This window comes from Antennarius striatus, chromosome 19 (assembly GCF_040054535.1).
Source record: "Antennarius striatus isolate MH-2024 chromosome 19, ASM4005453v1, whole genome shotgun sequence".
Classification (NCBI taxonomy): Eukaryota; Metazoa; Chordata; class Actinopteri; order Lophiiformes; family Antennariidae; genus Antennarius; species Antennarius striatus.
Window position 1 is genome coordinate 9,834,553 of NC_090794.1, and position 27,576 is coordinate 9,862,128.

At 41.5% G+C, this 27,576-nt stretch overlaps 1 protein-coding gene across 3 annotated transcripts; it reads left to right on the top strand.

Moving 5' to 3' along the window:
- The first annotated feature begins 94 nt into the window (after positions 1 to 94).
- LOC137613467 (bromo adjacent homology domain-containing 1 protein) lies at positions 95 to 27,026 on the top strand. Of its 3 annotated transcripts, none has more exons than XM_068342718.1 (7): positions 95 to 603; positions 15,233 to 17,023; positions 18,110 to 18,468; positions 18,697 to 18,856; positions 19,014 to 19,093; positions 21,094 to 21,185; positions 21,528 to 27,026. In XM_068342718.1, the coding sequence occupies exons 2-7, from the start codon at positions 15,253 to 15,255 to the stop codon at positions 21,715 to 21,717; spliced, it is 2,652 nt and encodes an 883-aa protein (XP_068198819.1). In that variant the 5' UTR covers positions 95 to 603; positions 15,233 to 15,252; the 3' UTR covers positions 21,718 to 27,026. The 3 variants fall into 3 exon arrangements, with proteins under 3 accessions (XP_068198819.1, XP_068198818.1, XP_068198820.1); XM_068342717.1 differs by lacking the exon at positions 95 to 603 and adding an exon at positions 9,708 to 9,884; XM_068342719.1 differs by lacking the exon at positions 95 to 603 and adding an exon at positions 9,971 to 10,110.
- Positions 27,027 to 27,576: the final 550 nt, after the last annotated feature.

A 27,576-nucleotide genomic window follows, 5' to 3' on the forward strand; every position in this document is an offset into this window, starting at 1 on the left:
TGTGTGTGTGTGTGTGTGTGTGTGTGACCGGCCCACCCCAGTCTGTCAGCGCTGCGGTCGTGTGGAGCTGCTGGTTGTTGTTGAGCAGCAACACGCAGACTGGTGCGTAAACTGAAAGCTGCGTACAAGTGACGGATATAAGCGACGTGCGTGCGTGTGTGTGTGTGTGTGTGTGTGTGTGTGTGTGTGCGCGTGTGTGTGTGTGTGTGTGCGAGGCATCTCCGGCAGCAACACTTGGGTTCGCAGCCGTGTTGGCAATTTGGAGCGGTTGGATGGGATAGGAGAACAAACACGGAGTAAAGCGCCGCGCTTCTCGGGAGTTGTTTGCTGCGCTCCTCGCCTCCGTCAGGTTTCTTTTTTTTTGGGGTTTTTTTTTTTTTTTTTTTTTTTTTTAATAAAAAGAGACTCGGTTTGGCGAAATCGTGACGATATTCGCGTTGGATTTCCTCCAGTTGCGCCGCATTGGTTTCCTCGGACGATGTGGAGTCGTCTTACCTAGCCGTTCGGAGCGAAAACAAGGTGCTCCGACTGGCCCCTCCGCTCCGCTGGAGATCAGACCGAAGTGCCAGTCCAACGGAGCCCCACGGAGCCCCCACGCTACGGGTAAGTGGCGGCTGCTCCACACTACGTGTTCTTCTTAAGCTTTCTTTTCTTTATTCCGGGCTCGCTCGGCCAGCTTTCTTCTTTTGTGTGTGCTTTTAGTCGCGTCTGGAGGACGCTGCGGAGGCGCATAATGGCCACGATGATGAAGTAGATTCCCTGGAGTCGGACGGGCCGTGTATCTTAGCATACCCCCCCCCACTAAACACACACACACACACACACACACACACACACACACACACACACACACACACACACACACACACACACACACACACACACACACACACACGGGTTTGCCTGACACAAGGTCAGTGATAAAGAAGCGCGAGCACGCGAGTCCACTAATAACGCTGATAGATGTCAAGGTTGAGTATGCGCGTGCACGAGGGGTCGCAAACTTTATGGGGGTTTTAACGCAGCGCACGACTGAAATCAGGCCTTTAACGCGCTCTGGAAATAAACAAGTCCGACATGTGCACCGAAAAAGACAATTAAAACCGTCCGAAACGCCTTGAGCACACATGACACTTCACCAGCAGGGTTCGAAAAGAAACGAGCTCATCATGATGATGCTGGTGTGACGTCGTGCAGTAGATGGAACCCCATCGACGGTCACGTGGGTTCATGACATGATGAACGAAGTAGGAATGAAGAAAAGAATCAAAATTCTGGAGGGGAGATTTCTGTTCTATTTGTACTTAAAGCTGAATTTGTGTCACAATTTCTTTGAATTAAGTTGGATCGTTTTCAACCTGAGTGTCATAACTCAGTTGTATGGCTCATCAGCTTTATTCCTCTTTATTCCTCTGCACATCTCTCTTGTTCTTAAAAATGGGCACCAGTACACTTCTCCTCCATTCCTCAGGCATCTTCTCACTATCTAAGATCCTGTTGAACAACCTAGTCAGAAACTCTACTGCCACCTCTCCTAGACGCTTCCATACCTCTACAGGTATATCATCAGGACCGACTGCCTGTCTACTCTTCATCCTCTTCAATGCCCTCCTCACTTCATCCTGACTAATCTTTGCTACTTCCTGGTCCACAAGAGCCACCTCTTCTAGTCTTTGTTCTCTCTCATTTCCTTGTTCATCCACTCCTCACTCTTTCCATCTTCCCATCACACTTCTGGCACCTGTCAATAGACTTCCATCCCTATCCTTAATCACCCTAGTCTGCTGCACGTCCTTCCCATCCCTGTCTCTCTGTCTTGCCAACTTGTGTAAGACAGAGTACATGTGTGTGAATGAGAGGGACCCAAGTGGAAGAGTGAGGTTACAGGGAGAAGAGATCAAGAAGGTGGAGGATTTTAAGTACTTAGGGTCAACAGTCCAGAGCAATGGAGAGTGTGGAAAAGAGGTGAAGAAGCGTGTACAGGCAGGATGGAACGAGTGGAGGAAAGTGTCAGGTGTGATGTGTGATAGAAGAGTTTCAGCTAAAATGAAAGGAAAGGTGTACAAAACTGTGGTGAGACCAGCGATGTTGTTTGGTCTAGAGACAGTGTCACTGAGGAAAAGACAGGAGACAGAGCTGGAGGTAGCAGAGATGAAGATGCTGAGGTTCTCTCTGGGAGTGACCAGGAAGGATAGGATCAGGAATGAGTACATCAGAGGGACAGCACATGTTAGAGGTTTTGGAGATAAAGTCAGAGAGGCCAGACTGAGATGGTTTGGACATGTCCAGAGGAGAGATAGTGAATATATTGGTAGAAGGATGCTGAGTTTTGAACTGCCAGGCAGGAGGCCTGGAGGAAGACCAAAGAGGAGGTTTGTGGATGTAGTGAAAGAGGACATGAAGGTAGTTGGTGTGAGAGAAGAGGATGCAGAAGACAGGGTTAGATGGAGGCAACTGATTCGCTGTGGCGAACCCTGAAGGGGAAAGCCGAAAGGTGAAGAAGAAGAACAAGAGTTAATTCTATCAGAAGTGGCACGGCAGCAATTTTTTAAATAATAATCAAAGTCTTTGTGTAACTAAACACCTGTCATTACACTTGTGTTCTCAATTGCAGTGAATTTGGTTGATATTTTAAAACTTGTGACAACTTTCACGTAATTAATCAAATAATTAAAGTCCAGTTTGCTAACATTTAATGGCAGCAGGGTATCTATTACTGTTAAGTTAGACTATTTATTTATAGAGTACTATAAACTACTACTTATTTATAGAGTATTATTATAGTGAATAATTAGCCTTTCTGTTTCCCTCTTATGCTCTCTGTTTCTCTCTCTATGCACACACACACACGCACGCACGCACGCAAACACACACACACACACACACACACACACACACACACACACACACACACACACACACACACACACACATATCCATAGTACAGTAGTCAGTTAAAGGATTAAAGGACATGTCCCTCAGCTAGTCACTCATTGAAGCTTTGTTCATTCTTTGATTTAATAGTCACTAAATTAATTATCACCTGTCACCATCAAACACGTCCTCTCCTGCTCACACTATCAAAAATGACTTGTTTTGTCTCATGTGTTTATGTTGAGTAAATGAGATTGTCTTGTAGTTTCAGTGAAACAGCTGATCTGCCATGTAACTCCTGAATACAAACTTTATTGTAGTTGAACATTAATCTTCTCATTCACCACGCAACACTTTTTTACCGCGTTTACCCCCTGATTCAACAGACCGCACCCCACCTCACAAAACCATCATAAAAGTCATAAAACTTGATATAGAAGTGCTTTAATGACTCCCACCTAGACCCGTCATTAAATAGCCATGCCAGCCTAATAACTGAGCCATTACTGTGAAAGCAATCCACAGTGAATTACCAGTGGGTCGCTGCCAACACACAAATCTAGTGCTGAAGTCATCAATGAAATATGGGCCACTGGAATAGATTTTGGATTGGATGCATAGTTTGAACACTGAAATCATCTGTGTTCATGCTTTTTTTTAGTGTTTTTTTAAAAATTAATTAACACTGTGTATCACTGTTCATCTGTTCTAATTATTAACATTACCTTGGCCTTAACTACGCTAATGGTCCACATAAATAACAAAATATTGATAAGATGCACTGTTACAGGTGTGACATCACAAACCTGTCCCCTGGTCTCTCTTTACTTCATAGGTGGGAGAGTAACAAAGTACTTTTACTCAAGAACAACTCTTCTATCTGTCTGTCTGTCTGTCTGTCTGTCTGTCTGTCTGTCTGTCTGTCTGTCTGTCTGTCTGTCTGTCTGTCTGTCTGTCTGTCTGTCTGTCTGTCTGTCTGTCTGTCTGTCTGTCTGTCTATCTACTTAAGACTTGTATTTCATTACATGTCAGTCGTTTCTTTTTACTTGATTGCATTTATCAGACACCTGTAGTTACAGTTTATTTTATATCGAAATTAGAATTTGCTGATAAAATTTCATTCAAAATTCCAGTGCCTAGCAGCGCCCATGTTTTATCAATAATATTAAAAAATCTGTATCAGAGAGGCCAAAAAGTTTTCATACATGAGGAACATTTTGATGATGGAAAATTTACAATCTGTTAAGTCCAGAACTTTAATGTATTTTTAGACTATTTTTACTATCTTGTGTTTGAGCACTTCCTCTATCGTTGCTGTTAGGTATTATCTCATTGGTGTATTTCTAAACCTCTGTTCTGCGTTGAACTGAATCTCTTGAATGGTGCTGTATTGTACTGCACACCTCTACTAATCATTTACTGAGTCTGTGTTGTCCTTTGCCGGCCGTGTCACAAAGATACTCAGTTTAAAGAGTCTGAAATCAGCATTTCATTTATAATCTAGACCTGACTGATTAAAAATTTCATTTCATTTTACACTTGGTCAAATATGATCAGCTTGTGTGTGTTTACACTGGTTGTCACATGAGTTCCACGCTCTGTCCGATGAGATGCGAGATTAGTGTCGCGGTTGCTTGGTTTCATTGGAAGAGGCTTATTTAAGTTTATTTGCTGCTATTGTCCCGAGGAAAACGTGCATCTATGCAGCAGGTTTACACAAGTTCACCTTTGTCAAATAAGCCTCCTGCCTTATTAATGCCTTTCACTTACATGTATAATAAATGATGGGCAGATCGGGCTTGAAGTCTCAACATGCGTGATGGTGAAAGGACAGTTCGTAATCAGTTCATAATTAAACTGTGTTGGCCCTTCAACTAAAGAGACTTGTGATTATTGAATGAATTTTCAATGCACCGTCATGCTCTTTGTCCAGAGTCTTCTGATTCTGTCATATCTGCTCTTAGACTGAAGCAGGCAATGGGATTTCCTACAACCGACTGAAGAATATGAGACTTGCATCATCATGTAAGCGGCTAGCAGAGATAAGAGATTTTGAGAAATCCATACATGCTGTTTGAAATTTGAGTTACAGTTGTAACGGCTGCAGGTAGTGGTGAATCCAGGGTTGTCTCTGCTATCATCCTTGACTGTCAGATAAAGTGAATCATTGAACGAACAAACTAAAACTGTAACTTTAAAGTGGTAATTCTCTCAGGGTCTGTTGTTCATGCAGGAAGAATTCAATGCCTGGAAACGAGAAAGGCCATAAAATGCTGTAGTTTGCTTCTTCATAGAGAAAAAAAAAGTATTCTCTATTATTATAATTGATTCCATCCAGTATTAAGAGTATTAAAAAACAGCCAAATAATCTTCTCCAGCAAGTTTATAATACTATTGTTTAACCCAATGCCTCATCCTCTACATGTGGAAGTGACTGTTTGGTTTTGGGCTCTACATCTACGTATTCTGTTTAAGGTTTAACCTCAGTGACCTTCCTTTGTTTTCTTTTTTTTTTGTAAATGTTCATAACTTTGCTCTGCTCCATTTTCTCCAAGGTTTTTCTGGTGAAATAATAGTTGATTTTCAGTCAGACTTCAAAATCTTGTAATATAATTGATTTAAATATGTAATCTCGGATGTAGATAATTAGCATACTACAGTGGTAACTACAGTGTAGTTCAGTTTTGGGGTCTGAATGTGATTGGTTTAAATGTGGGAAATGTGGTCATCACTTTTAAAGCTGATTGTTGGAATATGTTAGCAGCTCAGGAACAACGTTGTGTCGCATCTATGCACAGTTAGACGAACATGAAGTGTGTGTGTGTGTGTGTTTGCTGTTTGATGATGTCATTGGTTCGGTCAGCTCCAGCTGACCGATCTTGCCGTGTTGCATGAAATGTGTTGCCAATGGTGTGTCATCGTGGGGAAAATTACCACAGAACACAACAGATAAGCTGAGTCTGCATTGTGTGCACTCGTTTGGTATAAGGGCTTGAAAGTAATGGTGTTTAAATGAAACAAGTCCCCCTCTGCAGGATTAAAAAGCAGTACTAACCTGCTAATTTGCTGTTTTAGCTGCGATGGTGATTGGTGTGATTTGTTAACAGCCGAAACCAGTTCCAAAAAGATGTACAGCTCCTTTGAAATAAAACCACCGTGTACCCGTTAGTACTGAAGTTTATTTACATTTAATTTGCAGCCATTTGCAGCCATTTTTTCCCCACAGGTTCCTCTTCTGTTAGATATCTCTGAAGGGAAATTACAACCAGGAGGCTGATGAGAAAGTTATGTGTGGTTGCAGGCTTCAGGCTATGGCGAGAATGTTGCATTTGCCTTCATTTGAAGGCAAGTCTGTTTTTGTCTCCATCAGCTTCTGAATTGATGTAAATGTCCCATATGTTCACTGTCTAATTTCGTCTGGCTTTTGCTGCTGGACAGGTTGTATTTAATTCCATAAAACATGAAGAATTGTTGGACAGGAAAAAGCATGATGTCCATGCATACCTCCAAAACCTTTCTAACCAAACAATATGTTGCACCGGTGCTGAATATCAACATTAGATGGTAAATCATTCAATATAACACAAAGTTTGTGGATACCATTGAACTTATGTGGGGAGTGTAGAAGAATATAGTATTTATTACTTGATTACTTGCCTTTAAACAGTCTGTTATTCAGACTGTCAGCCTGTTTCATCCCTGTGACTTTTCTTAGGTGCAGTTTTAGTTATCCTACATCTTGTTTTTTTGACTGACTAGCTTTTACAGTAGCAGTGCAAGTGATTGGTTTGGCATTTTTACAAAGTGCAGGTTTTGATTATTCATTATTACATGATCTGAAAATCTCTTTAAGTCAAATGACTTTAAGTCAATTATCAGAAACCTTCCATACAATTACCATAGTGGGGCTTGGATTAGGTAGAGAAGTGGCTGCTTTCATCTGTGGCAGGTTTTGATTCCATCAGATTATACAGCCTTTGACAGAAAAATGTACCTTTCTAACCTTTCTGGAGCCTAAGTACCAGGAAGGAGCTTAAAAACAGTCAAAATATCCTCATCAAGCAGATAAATTATGGAACAGCCAGTTATTTTGTCAAGTCCATTTACATAGCAGTTCGACTTTGGTGGCAGATTGTGTGTATGAGATGTATAAAGTTTTAGGTATAAGTGAAAGTATTAGTGGTGTCATTTTTGCACCACTAATAAATGCAAATAAAATTTTTTGCGGCATTTGCGTTTCAAATGTGAGTAGTTAATTTCTTTCTTTTCAATTACCCAATAATATACAGTACCAGATGAATGAGCAATATCTGCAGGCAGGATTTGGAACCATGAAGCCTGAAGCACATTTTTAATAAAACATGAATGCTTGATCACAGCTGGTTTTGTGACATGATGCAGAGTAAGACCCAATGTCAGTGTCGACATTATAGCAACACTGGATTGCAAGCAGCACCTATAACCTCTGCAGCCTGAGAGATCTACACTGATCTAAACATTTATACTGCCTGTCCTTAGTCTGTCAAACATGCTGAATGTCAAACTATTAGAATGATCTAGACTTGGTCCATAATTAAAAGTCTGGGTGACAGAGTGTGATTTTTGGACGAGATAACAGGATTCAGCGAGCTAAAGGTGGTTCATGTGTAACAGCGGCGTCAGTTTCTAGTTTGACATTAGTCGTATAATCCAAGGAGTGCTTTATAAATAACAAATTAACATTGCAAAAATATGAACTACCTTCCATATGACAGTGAGGCTGTTCTTGTCCTCTCCTCAAAGGGCGAGGAACTCTTTGACCTGCTGTCTCCCTAATTAAAGGACTATTTTTGTTTCCTTGAGTTTGATGCTAGTTGCTTCAATCTGCTTTTAAAAATACACCTGTTGTCACACATCCCTAAGGTCACACATCCTCTTCTGTACAGATGTAAGTTTGACTCTATTATTAAATCCATCTCCAGTTTATTATAATGTTAAACTCAGTTTTCTGATATTTGTTGTCCCAGTATGAGAATTGCCCACCTCTGAAAAGCAAATGATCAGCGTGAAAAACAATATGGATGCTCTGATGGCTGACCACTCATGTTCACTGACTAAAGTAAGAGGCAATAATTAATTATTACATTTGACTTTGATTAAACTTTAAAACTTAGTCAGTTATATAAATTTAATAATGGTGAGGTAATAATTCAATAATTTATTAATGATATATCTCACATGCAGCAGTAAGGAACTAGTGTCGTCTTAACAACATCCTCCTCTGCTACCATGAGCAAGACCGATGCTGCATTCATGACACATCGGAAGCTGGGAAAAATACAAGCTCTGACTCAGACAGGCTGACTGGCTGACCGACTCCTGCTCAGAATCTTGTGGAAATTATTTTTTTCTCAACTTGATGTGGTGGACATACCGTCCTCCAGTGTGACAGGTGACAGCAGTGTTATAAACACTGTTTAAATAATGTGACTGAGTCATTAACTAGTGCAAAGGATTTCACTAATGACAAAGTGATTTTATAATAATAACACTTTTTTCATTACCATTCATTTGAATGGATGACCCTCTTTAGCTGTCAGAGAGGAAGATAGAGGAAAGGCTTGTATATATGTGTAAACACACACACACACACACACACACACACACACACACACACACACACACACACGTATATGGATTGTAATTGATTTAATCCCGCTCTTGTTCTTTATCTTTATTGATACGGCACAGGACTATAACATAACATGATTTTCGACATTGCACACCATCAGGACCTTCCAGCTGTTGAGAATTACTCTATTGGGATTACTGAGTTTACCTCTATGTCAAACGCTATGTCTAATCCCATCAATGCACAGTGGTTAGCTAGGCCAAGGTGAAAGGTGTATAAGCCAAGGTGGAAGAACGTATGCTATAACCTCTGGTGAGGAGTCAGATTATACCCCAGTCTGTTCGTTTGTTTGCTTGTTAATCAGTAAAAAAAATTGTGCTTTCTCAGGGAATATTACATGGATATTTATGGAAAATAAAGGCCACTTCAGGGGGTTGTTGTTATGTTGTATCTGCATGATGTAAATAAAAATGTTCATCAGATTTAAATGGTGGACTGTAATAAATCAGATATTCTTAAAACTTATTCCTAAAGCTATAAGTCTGACTTTAAATGAGTTTATAGAATTAAAGGGAGGTGTTGGGCCTTCTATGTAATTCCTTATTAATTAGTTCATCCTGTTTCCAATCTCAACTAGTAACTGAGAATGGATTAAAATATACTATTTAACCCATTTAATTCGACGGAACATGAAAAGTAATCTACACATAACACCATCTAAATCACCTTAGACTGGCCTTAGCGGTTCAGGTGTCAAAGAGACTTTGAGGTGAGTTTGCCTTTGCATCCCATAATCCTAACTTTGTCACATGATCAGTATTTTAAAATGTCATCTCACGTGGTTTAACTGCTGACACCTTCCTCCACCTTCACCTTTGACGCGTTTTAATAGTGCTGTGGTAGAATGGTCACGACCAATGACAGGGTGAGGCCGGCTGTCTGTTTGGGGGGGGGGGGGGGGTAACATCCACAGACCGTGATGTAGAGCCTTGTTCTAACTTCCCTCGGATACTGCAAATATTTAGTTTCTCATCTCCCCTCCACCATAAGCAGCTGTTTGTCCGTCATTGGAGGAGGAGGTGTGAAGCGCATGGCAATTGGTTCCCATTAAGTTTTGTTCAGATCGGTGGAAGCCCAACCAGGAAGAGCACACACACACACACACACACACACACACACACACACACACACACACACACACACACACACACACACACACACACACACACACTACACACACACACATCTCGCAGGCAGCGCCACCGATCGTCCTCTCTCCACTCCTCCCCAGCTCTCCCAGTTTACGGAGCTCTGCCATCGCACCAGTCCGGCGTCCTCCTCTTTCCCCCCGCCTCCCCACTCTCTTTCCCGGATTCGTTCGACGGATCGGCGGCTGGCCGTAAGTTACCAGCTCTTCCTATTTTTTGTAGCGATTTTTTTCGCCCCCGAATGTTTGAAGTTGTTCCGACTGGCCAGCCGTCCAGAGAGGAGCGCACAACCCATTTTTCGCTTCGTGCACCAGAAGCGACATTCAGGCTGCGTCTACGTGCCAGATCCTCCCCGGGCTCAACTAGGACCGCGATCAGGCAGCCGCCGCGTCGGTACCGAGGAATCCGTTTCAAAATGTGATCAGGAGAGCCAACTGCTTTTTTTTTTAATTTAATATATTTTTGCATGGTGTGTGTGTGTGTGTGTGTGTGTCTATTCGGCTAGCCCCCCCACCCTCCCACCCTCACAAGCCCATATTTAGAGCCTGGCTGGCTACTTCAGATGGGCAAGCTACGTCGATTTCTACTGTATCCCATCCTGCTGGATGTATAGATACATTTACGCACGTATGAATGTCCGATTTGGGAGCATGTATGCGCTTCCTCGTCATCTCAGCGGATGGTGGATCGAGCTTGAGGCTGCAGTGCAAGACTTGGAGGAGGAAAACAAACAAACAGAGCAGTGACCTAATGTTTCAAATTCTTCTGGTCTTTATCTCTGTGTGTGTGTGTGTGATAAAGCCCAACATGCCAGCGCCTTCGCTGGCATGTTGGCACCAGCTGTGTGACATGGAAGATGTCAAATATAGGAGCCCATCTGAGCTGATCTGATGGGGCAACATTACCTCAAATGGTTTATTATTCATTTTTTTAATGCTCTGTTCAATTAGTGAAAGTTCAAAGGAGAATGATTATCTTTAAAAACCAACTGGGTGAGGTAACAATTGACGACTTGACTTGATGGAGTTGTGTTCTGCCAGGTGTCTGGTGTGGAGCTTGTTGTTTGGATCTTTAATAGACCTCCTTTCCAGAGCCCTTACTGTAAGTTATGGTGACATGAGTTGTGAGCAGACCCACTAAAAAGTAATTTGTCCTTAGGTTTTTTATTTGAAGGTAGTGGTGGTTAGTGTTTCACAAGAAAAATCAATAGGGACCGTATGAAAATGATTGCGAGGCATGGTGAGTCAGAAAAAGAGCAGTTTTATTTCTGGGCATAAAATGCAGGAAGTCTATCTGCAAATATTTTGTGGGTAGTATTCGAAAATTGTTTATTTTTCTTGAGAAATTGTTGATAATTATTTGGATTTCAAACATTTTTATTTTTATTATTTTGGTGGGAAAAGATTGAAATTGGTGCATTTAAAAAAAAAATCAGGGCTATTTGTTTGATGTGAACTTTCAAACTATTTCATATTTTCTCTACAAATTGTACATCCGCACCAAGCGTATGTTGGAGTGGTGCCTTCTGCTGTTGAAAAGTGTTTACACTTCTTCTTTTTTTTGTGTGTTTCCATGGCAACAACTTATCCCATTCTTAAGAAAAGGTTTGGATTTGATGCACATCTTGAAAACATATCTCTGTAGTTTTTATTAGCAGGGTTTGATATTTGTTGTTGACTGCCAAGCTGAAAGCTCTGTTATTCATGCTAAAATATTGGGTTTGTTTTGCGGGGTCCGGGGGAATAAGCCTCTTCTTAATTTTTGCTCAAGGGAGGGTAGTATATAGTTTCAGATCAAGCGTTTCTCTTTCAGCCTTAATGAAAGTGAAACTATAACAGTGTCCAGGTCACTCAATTATTGCCTTTGAATGGCTAAAATGTTCAACAGCTTTGTTCGTAAATACTGTTTTTTGCACAATGTTGGACATAAAAACATAATGTTGAGACAGTTCATTTGAGGCAGTTAGGACACGATCAGTATAATGTGGATGGTCTTTCCTTGTGAATTCATTGAACCCTGAAATCCGCGACTTTCTTAGTCCTAAGAAAGAGAACAAGTAGCTCTTTAATCGCACCCTGACATGCAGTGTCTATAATAGGGCTATAATTAATGACTAAATGTTTCTAACTCTCTGTGATGTTGTTGTAAAGAGGTATAAACGTGTTTTTGTGTTGGTGAATGTCTCTGTTAACAACATTAGCTGCCAATCTTCAAACAGCTAATGAATAGCTATAGAGAGAAATGCAGTCATCCTCAAGGGAATTTGACTCGGACTCCACAAGACCCGACTCTTTAAAACACAGGAGGGCACACAACACTGGCTATTGGCAGACATTGCAAAACATATTAGATTAAATGAGCAGATGAATAAAAAGTAAATAAATAAATAAAAGATCAGCCCTGAGGCTTCAGACAGTTTTTGATGTAGTCCTGCAGCACAACTTCTGTGAAACCCACTTATTTTAGGTTTAAGAGAACCATGAATGCCTGATTACACAATAAACATATTTGTAATCACGCACAACCAGGACTCAAGATTTTCAAAGCACTTTGTGAAGTAGTTTTAAATTTGCCCATCATGTATGTCTGTTTATGTACAGAGATATAACTGCTATTCCTTCATTCTGTCCTTCCTTCCTTCCTTCCTTCCTTCCTTCCTTCCTTCCTTCCTTCCTTCCTTCCTTCCTTCCTTCCTTCCTTCCTTCCTTCCTTCCTTCCTTCCTTCCTTCCTTCCTTCCTTCCTTCCTTCCTTCCTTCCTTCCTTCCTTCCTTCCTTCCTCCCTTCCTTCCTTCTGTGGGTGTAAAATCAGAAATGTATTTTTTTGGCCTATTGTTATATCAAACAATCAAATGATATACATGTGCACTAGTAAAGTCTTTATACCTGCCTGTTAATTTTTAGCTATTTCTATAAATACTTTTTATTACTGTATTTTAGAATTGCTCAGTAAGTGTAACGATTTATTTGGTGACGTTTAGTGTTTTGTCATCTTGTAAGTCAGCTTTGAGGTTAGTGGACAGAAACTTTAAAATAAATGCTGCAATTCCACAGTCTACAAAAAGACGAATGGGGACTAGAAGCTACAAATTGAATGATATTTGTCAGTTTGTCTGTCCAGATCTTGCTTTGGCATTTAAACCCATTAGAGGTTTTGTTTTGCACACATTGTCTCATGAGTCTTAGACGATCCTGTGTGTTTTAGCCATTAAAGTGTCCCAGTGTGCCTCATGTTTGATGATCACTTCGGGTCATTGATCCTCCTCTAAATGTGAGATTACTTCCTGAGGATGAAAATTGTGCTTTAAAAAGCCAACTTCTACCTGACAGGTCAGTCCCTCTCCACAACTCATGCTGGAAAATCGCCTTTATGAGTTTGAGCAAAGCTCAGAAATAAGGTGATTGTTTTGATGTGAGGAAGTGTACATTTACACAAGAAATACAGATCCAAGTAATTCTTGTGACCGATTTGGGGAATAAACTGCAAATCCTCAAACCATACAAAAGAAGTTAAAACCCTCGCAGCTTTTGATTTTGAAGTTTGTCAGTCTGCCATTGAATTTTGTTTCTACAAGGTCACACTGCAAATGGATTGCATCCTGTCTGAGACGTCTGACACACACAAAGACAAGGCCTCACACACACTACCTGATTTCATTCAAATAAAATCCCAAGTTATCGGAATGAAAACCTTTCACTATATTTAAATATGTGATTTCTGAAGTGGAGGACAAACAATATTAAATATCCATAACACTATAGAGATGGGTTATCTTTCAAGAAATTGCTCTCAATATTAATTAAGTCAACCTGTATTGGCCATTCTCATCATTCCCACTAATCTTCACATTTAAGTCCTTTTGCTGTACAACTCTAGAAACAGAGATAAAATCAAGCAGGTTTAAAGAAAACGATTTGACTGTACAAGGGTCATCAGTTTGTCCAATCTAGTCTTCAATGAGTTTACACTAAGTTTGCTATGTTTCTGGTTCCTTAGGTCCAGTTTATGGGCTTCAGAATTTCTGGCAAGAACATAATTTGTTAAAGAGAGGGCTAACAACGTGCAGATAATTGTCAGGAGGCCTGTGATACCTGACTAGCTTAGTAGTGCAGTACAGAGTGGTGTTAAAGTTGTGCACTTGGTGAGGCTATACTACAACTTTGATGTTCAAGGGAAACGTTTCAGATCAGACAAATGTTACCGACAAGCACATGGTCTGTTTGAGCAGACAAAGCAGTTTGAATTTGTTGGAATAAATCACACAATTTAGTTTTACATACCAGACAGATTCTGAATTGTACAGCAATTTGGAGTGTACTTTCTTCTTCAGGGCCAAATTTAATAACCGATTAGTTAATTATAGGAACTAATGAGAATGGATAAATTCATAAGGGGAAATTTGAATATCAAGGGAAAGGTATAATTGTATTTGACTTTTCTTTTTCAATGCTTTTAGAGCAGATTACAGTCTTTATAAGTGTGTCCATACTATTGTCACCTAAACTCCAGTATAATATCCTACTTGACCTTTTCTGTAATCTCCAAAATCATGGTGTCTACATGCGGGCGCAATTTTAAAGACCAGCCACTTAAACATATACAAGAGTCATTAATTTGTTGTTTATGTTGCAATTTTACAACTGGCTGAGGGAGTGTTTTAAATATACTCCCAGGTTGCTTGTTTGCTTTAAATTGAGTTTAATTACTAAATAGTTTCACAGGCAGCCTAGGGAATATGATATGTTATGTGGTATATGTATGCACACTATTCCCTTTCTCTGTGAATGATAGACACCTAGCCACTGATTTTACACAGTAAGTTTGTTTGTTGTGGACTCTGTTGACATTTTCTGGCTGGTTTCATCCTCAGTTGATTTTGATATTGTAATAATATGTATTTTACAGTTATTGCGCAGCATTGTGACATTTCTTCTTTATAAAGAAACACTCAAGCTAAACAAGCTGTCATTTGCAGGCTTTGTACACGCTTGGTGATAAGGCAAGGGGTGCGTTGAATGAATGACAGAGCGCATCGGTTTTGTCTGTGCTGCATAAAACACACACAAACCCATTATAATGACAGAATCTCCAACAACCATAAAATAGCTGGAGCTCACGATGCGGTTCAGTCCAGTCACAAAACCATTCAGCTGAATATATTCGTCATTAAGCACCTTTTATGTATCGCATCGGATGTTTGTGTTTTGTGATTTCAATTGTGAGATAGTCTTTGTAATGCTCGCATCTCATTGGGTCCCTTTGCTTGTATTTTCTTTACAGCTTTAAACAAATTGAAGTTATGAGAAGGATCTTAACATCTGTGGGATTTCACAGAACAAAAGTCATAAAGATGTTATGACGAAGTCATCTTGTTTAGAGCTACATCAGCTCTCCCTGGATCCAATTAAAAGCTTTGATTGTTAGGAATGTCAGCTACAGTTTAAATCATTGGTTGTTGGTCTGTTGATTGTGAACATTATAAGCACATGGTGAAACTACGGCAAACTAATTTTCACCACTTGTCGGTCTTTTATCTATAGGTCCTGTGTAGAAGCATGTGATGACTCACGCAAGGCAGAAGGCTTCCCTCAGGCAGAGTGACAGCAGCGCTGGGTGGTGGGACAGCTGCCCTCTTCGGCCACATGGTGGCGCTATGGGTGATGCCTGGCCTGAGCGCTCTCTACGATTCGGAAGGACAAAGAAGATAAGCAAGGTCGTCAGTCAAAGGAAGGAGAGTGCAAAGAAGATGAACGACAAGAGAGGGAGAACAGAAAAGTCAGATCAGCACAGAAAACATGACCGCCGGCGTGAGAAGAAACGAGACAGGAAGTTGTATCCGTTACGGGGGAGGGCTGGAGTTTCTGATGGGGAGGGGCTTAGCTGCCATGTCCTTCTTACCCGTTTGGAAGAAAAAATCTGTGATCGGGAAAGCTCTGAAGAAAGGGATCAAAAGGTTGCACGGCGACATTTATCTCTTAAATCTAAATCTAAAACCGGGAAGGGATGTGAAGGAAGAGAGAAAAGGTCTTCAACTAAAACTAAATCAAAGTCAAACAGCGTGAGTCATCAGGAGTGTCTTCAAGTCCTACAACCTCGCAAGCGTAGACTGGCTTCGCTCAATGCTGAGGCAGTAAACAGTCTGCTCCTCGAAAGAGCTACTGACCCTCAGCCAGCAGCCAAACAGGCCAGGAGACAGGAAGACCCAACAAAGGGAGGCATACCCCCAGACAGAGATCCAACCAGGAGTGGGGTCTCTGGAGGCCTCAGGTGTCCACGAGGACACGTGAGCAAAGCCTCCCTGCCTCACAAACTTGATCTGTGCCAAAGTTCTAAGCAGGCCAAGAATGTCAAAGCCAACCGAGAAGAAAGCAGGGGGATGAGTCAAGAGATTCTGAACGCCCCTGTCCCCAGAAGATTGGCAGGACTCAACGCCGCAGCGCTGCTTAAGTTAACTAGTTCCTCTGCTACCAGTAAGCAAAGGGTCAAGGCTTCACCCACAGCTACTGTCACATCAGACTGCAAGGCTCCTGCTTCGGTCTCAACCCCAAAACAGCAGTCCAGAGTCAAACTCAAACACAAGGGACGCTCACAAAAGCAGAAAGGGAAGAAGATGGCCCCCCTGCACAGTGCCTGCACCGCCTGTAAGAAGAAGGCAGACTTTGAGCCCAAAGTGGAATGGGAGACTAGCAGCTGCACCCATCGACTGACCAAACCGGGCTACCAATCACGCAGCATGCTGGCGTACCCACTGAAGCAAGTGAAGGAAGAGCCTTTGGAGACAGAACTGAGCCCATACTACTGCTGCCCGTCAGAGAGCTCAGTGGAGTACTGCCATCGCTTGGCCTTCTTCCTGGGCCAGCAGCCCTACGGAGAATCCGAGGATCAGCCTCTTAACTCAGCCATGCCCCCAGTGAAGCGCGAGTGCCTCGTAACCTCCCCTTCCCTCACCCACTCCCACCCGCACACAGCTCTGACCCTCAGCCCCCACCCATGCCTCTGCACCGCCGATCACTGCTTCTCCAGTTACTACGTTCACATCGCCCACCCGACACACACTGGAACAACGTCAGCAGGCCTGTCTCCACACACCCTGAACTTTGCACCCTCCGGTTTATGTCCTAACCGGATGAGCGGTTCGAAGTTGTTGGGTCCTCAAATATCCCACCCTCCTGGGCTGGCCCACCCTGCCTACTGCAACTCAGTGTCTTCACCCTGTTATGGTGACGCCTGCGGGATCAGTGGATACACATACAGAGCCTTGCCTCCTGTTACCAGCAGGGGTTGTTCTTTCAGTGCAGGATGCACTGGATGCACACACAGCATCAAAACAGGTGAGTGGAATATGCAATAGATATTTTTACCAGATGCATTTCAGGAGGACATCCGGAAAGTTTCTAAAGGATATACATTAACCAACTCATGTACTAAGTGTAGAAAAAAAAAACACATTTCCATCTATAGCACTGTATTTATCTTTAAATATGAGGAGCTTTTATGTCAGTTCTTCATATTTGAGCATCAGGTGTAAAGCTTTAATCATTTTGTGAGATTCAGTGAGCATCTCCATCTGCTAGCTGTGATTTCTTGTGTGAAAGAGCCTGCTGTCTGCACACAGACCTGGCTGTATTTACACTGTTCCAGGTAGTAGTAATAGAAAGGGGAATGACGGAGACGAAGCCAAAGAGGAGAAGAACCATCATAAAAACAAAAACTGCATTAGCATAGGTGAGCGTTTCCAACAGTGGAAAGATATTTAGATGGATGTGGAAATTGTTTGTACGGGCGGGTGACATTAATGTCGCCATTCTTTACAGGACCATCAGATGTGTATTGCTTTTCCATGGACACAGGTTGAGCTTCTGGAGGAGCACTGAAGGAAGGAGTTTATTAGTTTTGCTGTTGAGTTGAAATACAATTTGATTTTCTGCAGAATTCCAGACTCAACATTTAGCGCCTTTGATAAATTTTGTATTTTGTAATAAGAACTAAAAAGTGCTTATTGTTAAATGTTCACTGAAGGCTACTTGTATACTTTTGACAAGTGTGAACATTCCTATTTTTGTAGTCTATTGGTGTTGAGAGCTTTAAAAGCTTTCAGCTTTCAGCTTGGATATTTCATGATAAGGAGCTTCAGGTTAATTAATGTTTTCAGTAACAGTTGGATTTTTATATAGTACTTTGATTTAAGATGTAGTTTTCAAACTACTTTACAGGATATCCACACAATTTGTTTATTTTAGAGTTTCTGTAGCTTTTGCTAAAAGCAATAACTGAACCTACCCCCTAAAATTAAAAACATTTTTTATGAATTAAACATTTTATTTTATTTTTCCAAAGTTGTCTACCTTTAGATGCACATGTGACTTTTACATTGCTGTTTTATTTAAACGTGTTACCTTCACTCTTTCCGTCTACAGAGGGTTACTCCTCCCCTCAGGGTGAGCACAGCCCCTCCCTTCTGGTTCCCCCTTCCATGCCCATGTCCAGCTGCCCCCTGTCCAGCGTGCCCACCTCCACCCAGACTAAATCCCACTTGCTGACCCCCCTGTCGGGGCGAGACCAGCCCCAGGCCAGGTTAAAGCTGGCGAGGGAGTGCTCTCAGAACACCAAGCCCTCCAACGGCACCCTGTCCACGGGTCGCACCAGGCTGCCCCAGAAACAGACGTCGCCTTTGCCAAGCCTCAGCAGCACCAAACAAAAGAGAGTCAGCCGCAGACGTGCCACCAACGGTTGGCGGGTGGTTGGAATGCCTACTGAGAGGGAGGTCTTTATTGCGGTAGGTTGTGAGTGCATCCTAATCATGTAGATTAGGGAGCTTCATGTCTGGTTGCTTCACTAGTGAGACTTTTGTTCTCTTGTATTACACTACATGATAATACCCTGCCAGCAGAAACCCAATAATTGTGTTTTGAAGACACAGCTTTGTGCAATAGATTCATTTTTGTCTCCATAATGAGAATAATATCTGCCCGTGTCCTTGTGTGTGTGTGTGTGTGTGTCTCAGGGAGAGGATGAGACAGCCCTGAGGCAGTGCTATGAAGGAGTCGAGAGGGACGGTGAAGTGATACGTGTCAGAGACACTGTGCTGCTACGATCCGGCCCCAGGAAAAAATCCCTCCCATATGTGGCCAAGATATCTGCGCTGTGGGAGGACCCCAAAACAGGTAGCAGAGAGGAGGAGGAGGAGGAGGAGGAGGAGATCATGAATAGATATTGTGGCTTGTGTGCATGGATGGATGGAGGAGGGGACGTATTGCCAAGGTTGTTTATGGATGTGTGTTTATGTGTGTTTGCACTGTGTGTCTCAATTTGCCTCCTCAGGAGAGCTGATGATGAGTCTTTTCTGGTACTACCGACCTGAGCACACCCAGGGGGGCCGAGATCCCAGCACCCACTGTGAGGTGAGGCTGGAATGGATCTGAGCACTGATTGAATGGTTGTGTGGTTAAATGACAGTTTTACTGGGAAGCAGTAGAACCACACTGAAAAAAATCTCCTCTTGAAAATCAATTGATTTAGCTGAATCTGTACAGAAATGAAGGAATTATTGACATTCATAGAAAACATTAAACTTACATGATTATTTAATCCACCATGTAATGATTTAATTAGTTCTGCCCATTTCTTATGAAGCCTAGAAGCAATCAATATTTAAAAGATACATTTTGAGGTGACTAATCATTTGAATAAATCTATATTATTATCATGAAACCGACATAATCTTATGCAATTTAAACACTTTCCATGACTTTGAATTTTTATCCTGTATTTCTTGAAAAAAATATTTTTTTTTGTCAGACTTGCATTTCATAAGTCTGTCAGCCAAGGTAGAGCTGTTGTCAGGGAAAATGTTCTATTGTTTTCTGTAAAGTGAGAGTTTTAATTATATAGGTTACTGGTGTGAACAGTTGGTACACTTTTTGTATTATTACATATTTACATATATATATTTACATATACACATATTTACATATTTACATATATTTACACACACACACACACACACACACACACACACACACACACACACACACATATATATATATATATATATATATATATATATATATATATATAAAATGTCTAGATTTATAAAAGTCTGCGAGAGGCCATCATAGTTGTTTTCCATCATGTTCACTGTCTGTGAAGTAAAATTCCATTGAGTAGGAGCATTTCTGGGCAGCCTTGTAGACTCAAGAAAAGATGTCCTCTTTGTAGATTTGGAGTAAAACGTGGTAAACCCAGAGTGATCCAAAAAAAAAGATTCTGCCCTCAGATAAGCATTTAGCCCCTTGTGACAGCACCAGGTTTAGGTCTGTGTGCATCACAATCCACAAAACATTTCACTGGAGGCAATTGCCTTCACTTTGGCCCAGAGACCATTGAAGTCTGAAGCCGTGACAGCAGCCCCATCGTATGTCTGAACCACAGGTTTATCCCTAAAACTGGAGCCCTGCTTGTTTTCCTCTTTTAATACTTCAAAAAAAGACAAGAGTGTCGTCCCTCAGAGACATAAAAAGAAGAATTTTACATAGCGAACAGTGACAGAGTGTTGGGCACAACATGCAATATCAGTTTTTTTTTCATTGACCTCACTAGAACAATCTTCAACAGGACTAAAGTCTCAATCCTAAACTGATGCTAGATCACGAAATAGCTGCCAATCAAAAGGGGATTCAGCCTCCAATCATCATGTGGAGGCTCAGCTTCCAGGCCCCTGCTCCATTTTCCCTCAGAGATGCTGAGCGTCTGGAGGCAGGACAAAATTATGTGTATTTATCCATTGACTGTTGAGTTTTGTGGCAGTGAAAAAAATTGTTCCATACAGTCCCATTAAAGTGAATGGACGCTCAACTTCTATGAGCAAATAGATTGATGACAGGAAATGTAAGAGAAGTAATATTTTAGGGAAGGCTGAGCTTCCCTTGCAGTCTTAGAGAAGTCGCCTATAATAGATAGATGGATAAAGGATGGGGTGACGTGTTGTCAGCACTGCTTATTTTTTAAAAGTCAGGGAAAAAAACTATAAAGTGTACCAGAAAAGATGGAATGTGTTGTAATGTGGGAGGAACAATTTATTGTTTAAATCCGAGCAAGTGCGACATCAACCCTGATGTTATCTCTGCCGCTTCAGTCTTAAATAAACAGAGAGAGACGAGCACAATTTATACGTGATTAAGAGCTCAAAGTAAAAATGTCTTCACAATGGACGTGTCGAATAGGCTTGTATTTTTGCTGTTTGTGTGGGGTGGCACTTATTGTAGAAACACAGAGGCATAATACTTCTACACATGAGCAATTACCGTCCGCGCAGTTGAAAAGTGTTGTCATTTCTTCAGCCGTCAGCCGACACAATAGAACGCACGCTGGATGTGACACTGTACACCCACTGTGGTTTCAGAATGAGATTTTCGCCTCTCGGCATCAGGATGAAAATAGTGTGGCCTGCATAGAAGACAGATGCTACGTTCTCCCGCTCGCTCAGTACTGCAGGTGAGTACATGCGCACACACACACACACACACACACACACACAGAAACATGCTTCAGCGCATGAAGTCTTTTTAAAAGCTTTGGAGGGTTTTCTTTTAATTAACACCTCAGCTTCTCAGGTATGCGGAAGCCTGATTTTTCGGATTTTCTGATCACACATCAGTGACGGGGCAACTGTTAATGAATTCTTAGCAACAAAAGGTCGTGAATATTTGTTGTAGAGAGTCTTTTCTTGTTATTCTCTAGATGCTGATGACTTGTTTTTTAGATTCTGTGTAGATGGAGAGACACTGTGGGAGTCTCACCTTTGATTTTTGTTCCTCTCCTTGTGTATGTGGGTAGATTTTGTGCCTTGGTGAAGCGGCGTGCTGAAGGCTCCCCACCTGGCAGTGCCAGCATGGTGCCCTGCCGCCCTGACTTCGCCCCCCCTTCCCACCGCTGTGTGCCCATAGACGTCGACCCCGAGCTGGTGTATCTCTGTCGGCACGTCTACGACTTCCGCTATGGACGCATCCTGAAGAACCTTCAGTAGAGGGTGGAGGGGGCATTCCTACCATGAATCATGAAGTGGCTCTCCTACATAGAGGTTGGGAGGGGGAGTCGCTGAAGGAATGATCACCCCTGTCGTTTCTGCTGGGGACACTCGTGATCAGAAGGGAGGCGGGGAGGGGGGGGGGTGCAGTGGGATGGATTTGTAGAGGACAGATGGAACTAGAAGTGTTTGTGGCACATTATGAAGCACAGATCCCTTTAGCTGACTGCAGAGGGAGGGGGGGGGGAGGTTACAGATGAATCTCAGTCAGAGCACCAATTTTTTTCCCCTGGAGGGTAGGATTAATTCATCAGTTTGAAGTTTTTAGTCTCCACAGCACTCTGAGGTTACGTACCGGCTTGTGCATCCACCTTCCAACCCTTTCCTGCCAGGAACGCGGAACACCAGACCCAACTGGGCTGCTGCTAGGACTGTATCCCCCACCCCGAATCGTCTTAGCACAACAATCCTGTTTGTTTCGTTTGTAAGCCAACGGCTCAGGAATGGTCCGGCACTGAGGTGCTTTCCCCGGGAACACAAGCCTGCACTGTCAGCTCAATGTTAACGGTGTTCAACCAGCCTGGGTGAAGGAGCAGCTAATGGAGAGTGTCGTCTTATTTCTCCTGATTTGAATTTGTCTCACTCGTTTGTGTGCGCGTGAAACAGAGCAAGTGATGTCAGTGTGGATAAACGGATGAGTGTGGGTATGTTTGATGGGGGGTTTTTTTTTAGGAGGCTTTCAGGCAATCAAACCAAACAAGCAGCTTTAGAGGAAGCAGAGCGCTCTTTTCCACCGCGCTTTCTCCTGTGTGCCACAGTGCACTGATACTGTCAGATATGTTTTCATCTCTGCGTGAACTAAAATACTGTATCTTAGGGGGGCCGGGCAGATACTCTACATCTGTACTGAACTCAGCTCTCTTTCAACTTTGGATCAGGATGCTAAAACATGTCTAAACTGATTTTATTATTGACGACACATGTGACAAACACCCCTGTGGATTTCCTGGTTTGAAGAAGGTCTCCCGAGGTTCCAGTAGAGAGCTGAGAAGTTAGCATGCTCGAGATGAGGGCAGCTGCTTATTGCTTTTGTTTGTTGTTCACCTTTGCTTTTCCCTGTGACTTGCCTTATGACTATTAGGTTGAGCTTTAGGCAGCTAGTGTCACCACATTCATGTAGGAAGAGGTAAACCAGGCGACGACTGACTGACAGCTCTTAAGAAGTAGAACTTGAGACACGATAAGTGGACTAAACGTGCCGGTTTATGGCTGAAACAAATGAATATAACAATATGATGAATAGTTTTTGTCTATATAAAGTTACAAAGTAGGGGAAAAATGCCTTTGAAAATTTCCCACAGTGTGAGATGAAGTTCCTTCTCACCACCCGACCGTCCAGAACCCAAAGATATTCTGTTTGCTACCTTGTGTGATAAAGACAAAGAAAAAAGGACTAAAACAATTATCACCTTGTTTCATATCAGTTTAAAGTCAGTCGACAAATCAGTTTATCGACTCTCGCTTGCAGTTTTCTTTGGGTTTAAAACCTATTACAGATTTGCCGTGCTGGATCTGCTCATCTCAGAAGAGTCTACTCTGTCCATTCTACTTCAGCATCTACACCAATGTTTTCTCCTTCCTCCTCCTCCTCCTTCTTCTTCTTCTCCCATTTCTCCTCCATTTCCTGTCGCCCTAAAGATAAACCAAAGGATGTCACACAACCCGTCTCCTCCTCCTCCTCGTCCGTCAGCACTTCTGCCCTCATTCCCTTCTTACATTGCACTAATCCATTCTTTAATTACAACAAATGTGTTACCCTTTTGTTTTTTTCCGTGTGTGTGTGTGTCTGTGTGTCTGTGTGTGTGTGTGTGTGTGTGTGTGTGTGTGTGTTTGTGTGTGTGTGTGCGTAATAGTGAAGGAAACAGCAAGGCTGTCTTTTCTGCTTTTGACAGTGTGGACTGTGTTATTTCTATTCTTTCACTAGTAGAGGGGTTGGCCAGCCTGTTCCTTGTTACCTGATGCACAACCTGTTGAATTCCATGGAATATATATATATAGTATATATTACTAGAGTCATTCCATATGAATTTTCAATCAGCTCTGGCATACTCTTATAAATATACAGTATATATACATATAGATGTATATATACATATATATACATATACATATATATATATATATATATATGTATGTATGTATGTATGTATGTATGTACTGTTGATGTGCTTAGATTTGTAACAAGGCATCTGGAGGCCTGTCGCCGTGTGGAGGAGCGTAGCAGCGTGTCGGATGAGGATCTGCCGGGCGGGCGTTGTTCGGGTGGGAATGTGTGGGAGGGCGTTTGATACTTAATTGAGCTGTGGTTGATTTACCGCCACACTCTTTCATTGCCTTTTAACCTGCAATCTGCAAGTGTTTTACTGTCACTCAGAAAATAAGTAGTGTCGGAATGCGTATACCTTTTTAAAATCATAAAGAGTACCCGATTGCTTTCTTTCCCAGCAAATACCCCCCCCCCTTCCTGCAACATTGGATGCATTTTTCAATAACAAAAGCCATCTTTAACGTTTTTGTCTATTTGAGCTCCAAACACAAAATAAAATCCTGATCACTGGGTTTTATTATTTCTATTAACACCCACATTCAAAGAGTTAATATATATTCTCCTACTTTACAATTTTTTCCTTAGTAAGAATATTTTATTATGTCAGTTTCCTAAGATGGCATATGCAATATATTTTTAGACTTACTATTTTTGGAAAATGAACGCAACAAGTTAAGAGTAGAAAATGTGTTATTTTTGATTTCTTTCAAAATTAGTTTTAAACTGTTGCAGTGTTCTTTGAGATCTGACCAAATGAAAAAAGAGGAGAATGAAGGGACTTGATGCCGTCATGCGACCTCTGGTTGTAGATAACAGGCAGTGAGAAACTCCCCTCTAGGCCATTTCTTATGAAGTGTACATATCTGAACCCAGGACGCACCGGGCACTCTTTAAACAAGCAGACAGCCAATGCACAGCGTAGTATTTTTTAAAGATCTGTAATAATTATATTTAAAGTTAAAAAAATATTTAAATGGAGTAAACTATAAAATATATTAAGATTTCAATGTAACTTATTTGGACATACTGTCTCTAATTGACTAAATATATCCTGTTTCTTTGCTCTCCAGGATAGAAATGATTTATTTGTAACTTATATGTTTAGAACTTAAATGAGTGACAATTGTTGACAGAGATGTAAATGTTGTTTTTGTTTATATCATTTAGTTGTAAGGGGTGGGGGTGGGGGGGGGCGAGACCAAAGCACACCCTGACAGTCGGGGGAGCAGAAGCAGCTGCAAATCAGACACACAAATCGCATCAGATTCCCATTCAAGATACATTAATAGTTCAATCTGATCTGAGATCTGTCGGAGGCTCTGACTTCAGGCTCCCCTGCCTAACCTGTCTGACCTTAAGTGTGACGTTTGGGAGAATCCCATGGCAACATGGTCACCTGAGCTCTTATTGATTGTCCTGAATCACCTGAGACAGGACGTACTCTTGGCTCCGAGATCACTTTAGACTCTGATCCGAGATCAGTTTTCCTTCTTCAAATTTAGCTCACCGTTACAGAGAGTTTCCATTCAAGAATTAGGGACTGTGTGAAAATTAGTAGAATGTGAGGGGCAACAAGAAAAAAAACACAGAACATTATGCAATTTATATTTGTTAGAAGTCTAACAATTTTTTATTTTAGCAACGATTCTTTGATCCACCCGGAAACAATAATATTTTTTAAATCTGTCGGGGACAAAATGTGCGGATGCTTGCTTTTATGACTCCCACCTAATTCTACACTAAATAATTTTCATATGGTTTCTTAATGTGAGGAATACTTAAAAAAAATTACAATGGGCTTGGTGAAAATGTAGAAATTTTTTAATTTATACATTGAATTAAAGATTTACTGAACAGCTTCAGCTGGCTACTGTTGCATTTCTCCCAGATGTGCATTGACAGTGGTTTTCCCCTGGAGGGCAGGAATCCTTTGTGTGCAAACTGACACATGGCTGCGTCCCAGTGCTGTTCGAAGCTTCCTGTCCTTTTCCCCTTAACTTCCTTTTATGATGGACGAACTTCTACTGGATGTGAAAATGGATGTGAAGAAAGTTCAGTCAGGACGCTGCCATGAGTCATCCTCCCAGGTGCTGGCCAGCCCTGCTTGAAGCATGGACTAGAGTGTTTGTAATTATTTATGTGGCTTAATTTCCTAGCTGCTTTGCATGGACGCATTGTTTGTTACCATGACAATAAGGTAGAGCCAGCATTCGGGAGAAGTTTCTGCACGCATAGGTCCACAGTGACTGAGGCCGCCTGAGTGACCGTCACTGATGACACACAGGAAGTGTGTTAACTCCATGTGTCAAAACAAAAAGCACCCGACAAAACCCATGAGACTGCTGTCTGTGTGCTCTGTATTGATGCTTATTGTCATCATATATTTTGATATATTTGGGGGAAAAAATAGGGCATATTCTGTAAAAGTCTAGATATTTTTGGAGTTTAGAAGCAATGTGTGTATCAGATTCTTGTCACTTTGTCATTTTCTCTGAAAAATCTCTTGGATTTTTTTTTTTTTTTTTTGATGAATTGTATAACATCCCTACTGATTTAATGTTCCATTGAAAGAATATTTATAAATTTTAAGTCCTTTGTGAAATTGCAGTGTGTGTGTCCTGATTAACTCTCTGTTCCCGTGGTGTGTTTTATTATATTATTATAACAGGAGGGAAATTGTTCCGTCTGTATTTGAAAAATAAGTCTGTTAATTTCCTCCAGCAACTGTTATGTTGTACAATCTCCACAGGAGGTCAGTAGTTACACAGGATGCACAGATCAGGGTCACATTTTGTTTGACCTTTGAATAAAGCGCCAGATGACACACACACACACACTCTCTCTCTCTCTCTCTCTCTCTCTCTCTCTCTCTCTCGCTCTCTCTCCCCATTTGACACATACTGGAAGTGTATTTAAGCAGGACCATTAGTTATTACAATGAGTTATTACCACTTTTATGTCAAAATAAAAGATTTCTGTACTTCAACCACCAACACTTAACTTTGTTTAGATGTAGCATTACATGTTGACCCAACATTTCATCTTAAGGATCAACTCCACCTGGATAAAACAGGAAATCTGCTTTTGAGTGATGTTAGTGTTCTCTCTTTATGTAGTTAGATTCAGAAAAAGAAGAGAGAAAAGATTTGTTTTACATATTTGGTACCCAGAGTTGTGAGTCATATTCTCTGTTAAATTTTGTTGTGTCTTTTTGTTCTTATTGTCTAAATTTATATTAATGTGTAACTCACAAATATTTCCTCTCTGCTCGTTTTGAATGAAGACGAACACATGAAAGATGAGAAGAACATAAAGATGAGTCTCATTATGTTGCATCTAATTACTGCTTGTGGTAATGCTGCTTTACCTTCTTTCATTAGAATTTATTATTCTGTCAAGCATCAGGAGAAAGAAATGCAGCGCGAAGCACTTCTGTAACTTTCTAGGGAGTGCAGGTCTTTGGCTGTGTGTCCACAAAAGCTCTGACAAATCAGCAAAGAGAAGCATCTGCTGGAGAAAGAATCAATCCAGTGGATGCAAAATAGACAGAAAGCCAGCTTACACAGAGGGAAACCCCGACACAATCGCCTAACTGGCTTTTCATCTGCTCCTGTTGTCTTTCTCTGTTGGTCTAATTACCACGTCCGGCTTATTGTCCTCTTGATGACTATAATTAATCAAGTTCTGCTCCCTAATCTCTGAATCTCATCATCCTTACAGTACACCAGGGCTGGCCGCACCGGATGCTAGCC

Bases quoted from the DNA above. Each gene is read 5' to 3' on its own strand.
- LOC137613467 (XM_068342718.1), top strand. From the start codon at position 15,253: ATGACTCACGCAAGGCAGAAGGCTTCCCTCAGGCAGAGTGACAGCAGC. The intron at 18,469-18,696 runs GTAGGTTGTGAG...TGTGTGTCTCAG, and splicing joins AGAGGGAGGTCTTTATTGCG to GGAGAGGATGAGACAGCCCT. The intron at 21,186-21,527 runs GTGAGTACATGC...GTATGTGGGTAG, and splicing joins CCGCTCGCTCAGTACTGCAG to ATTTTGTGCCTTGGTGAAGC.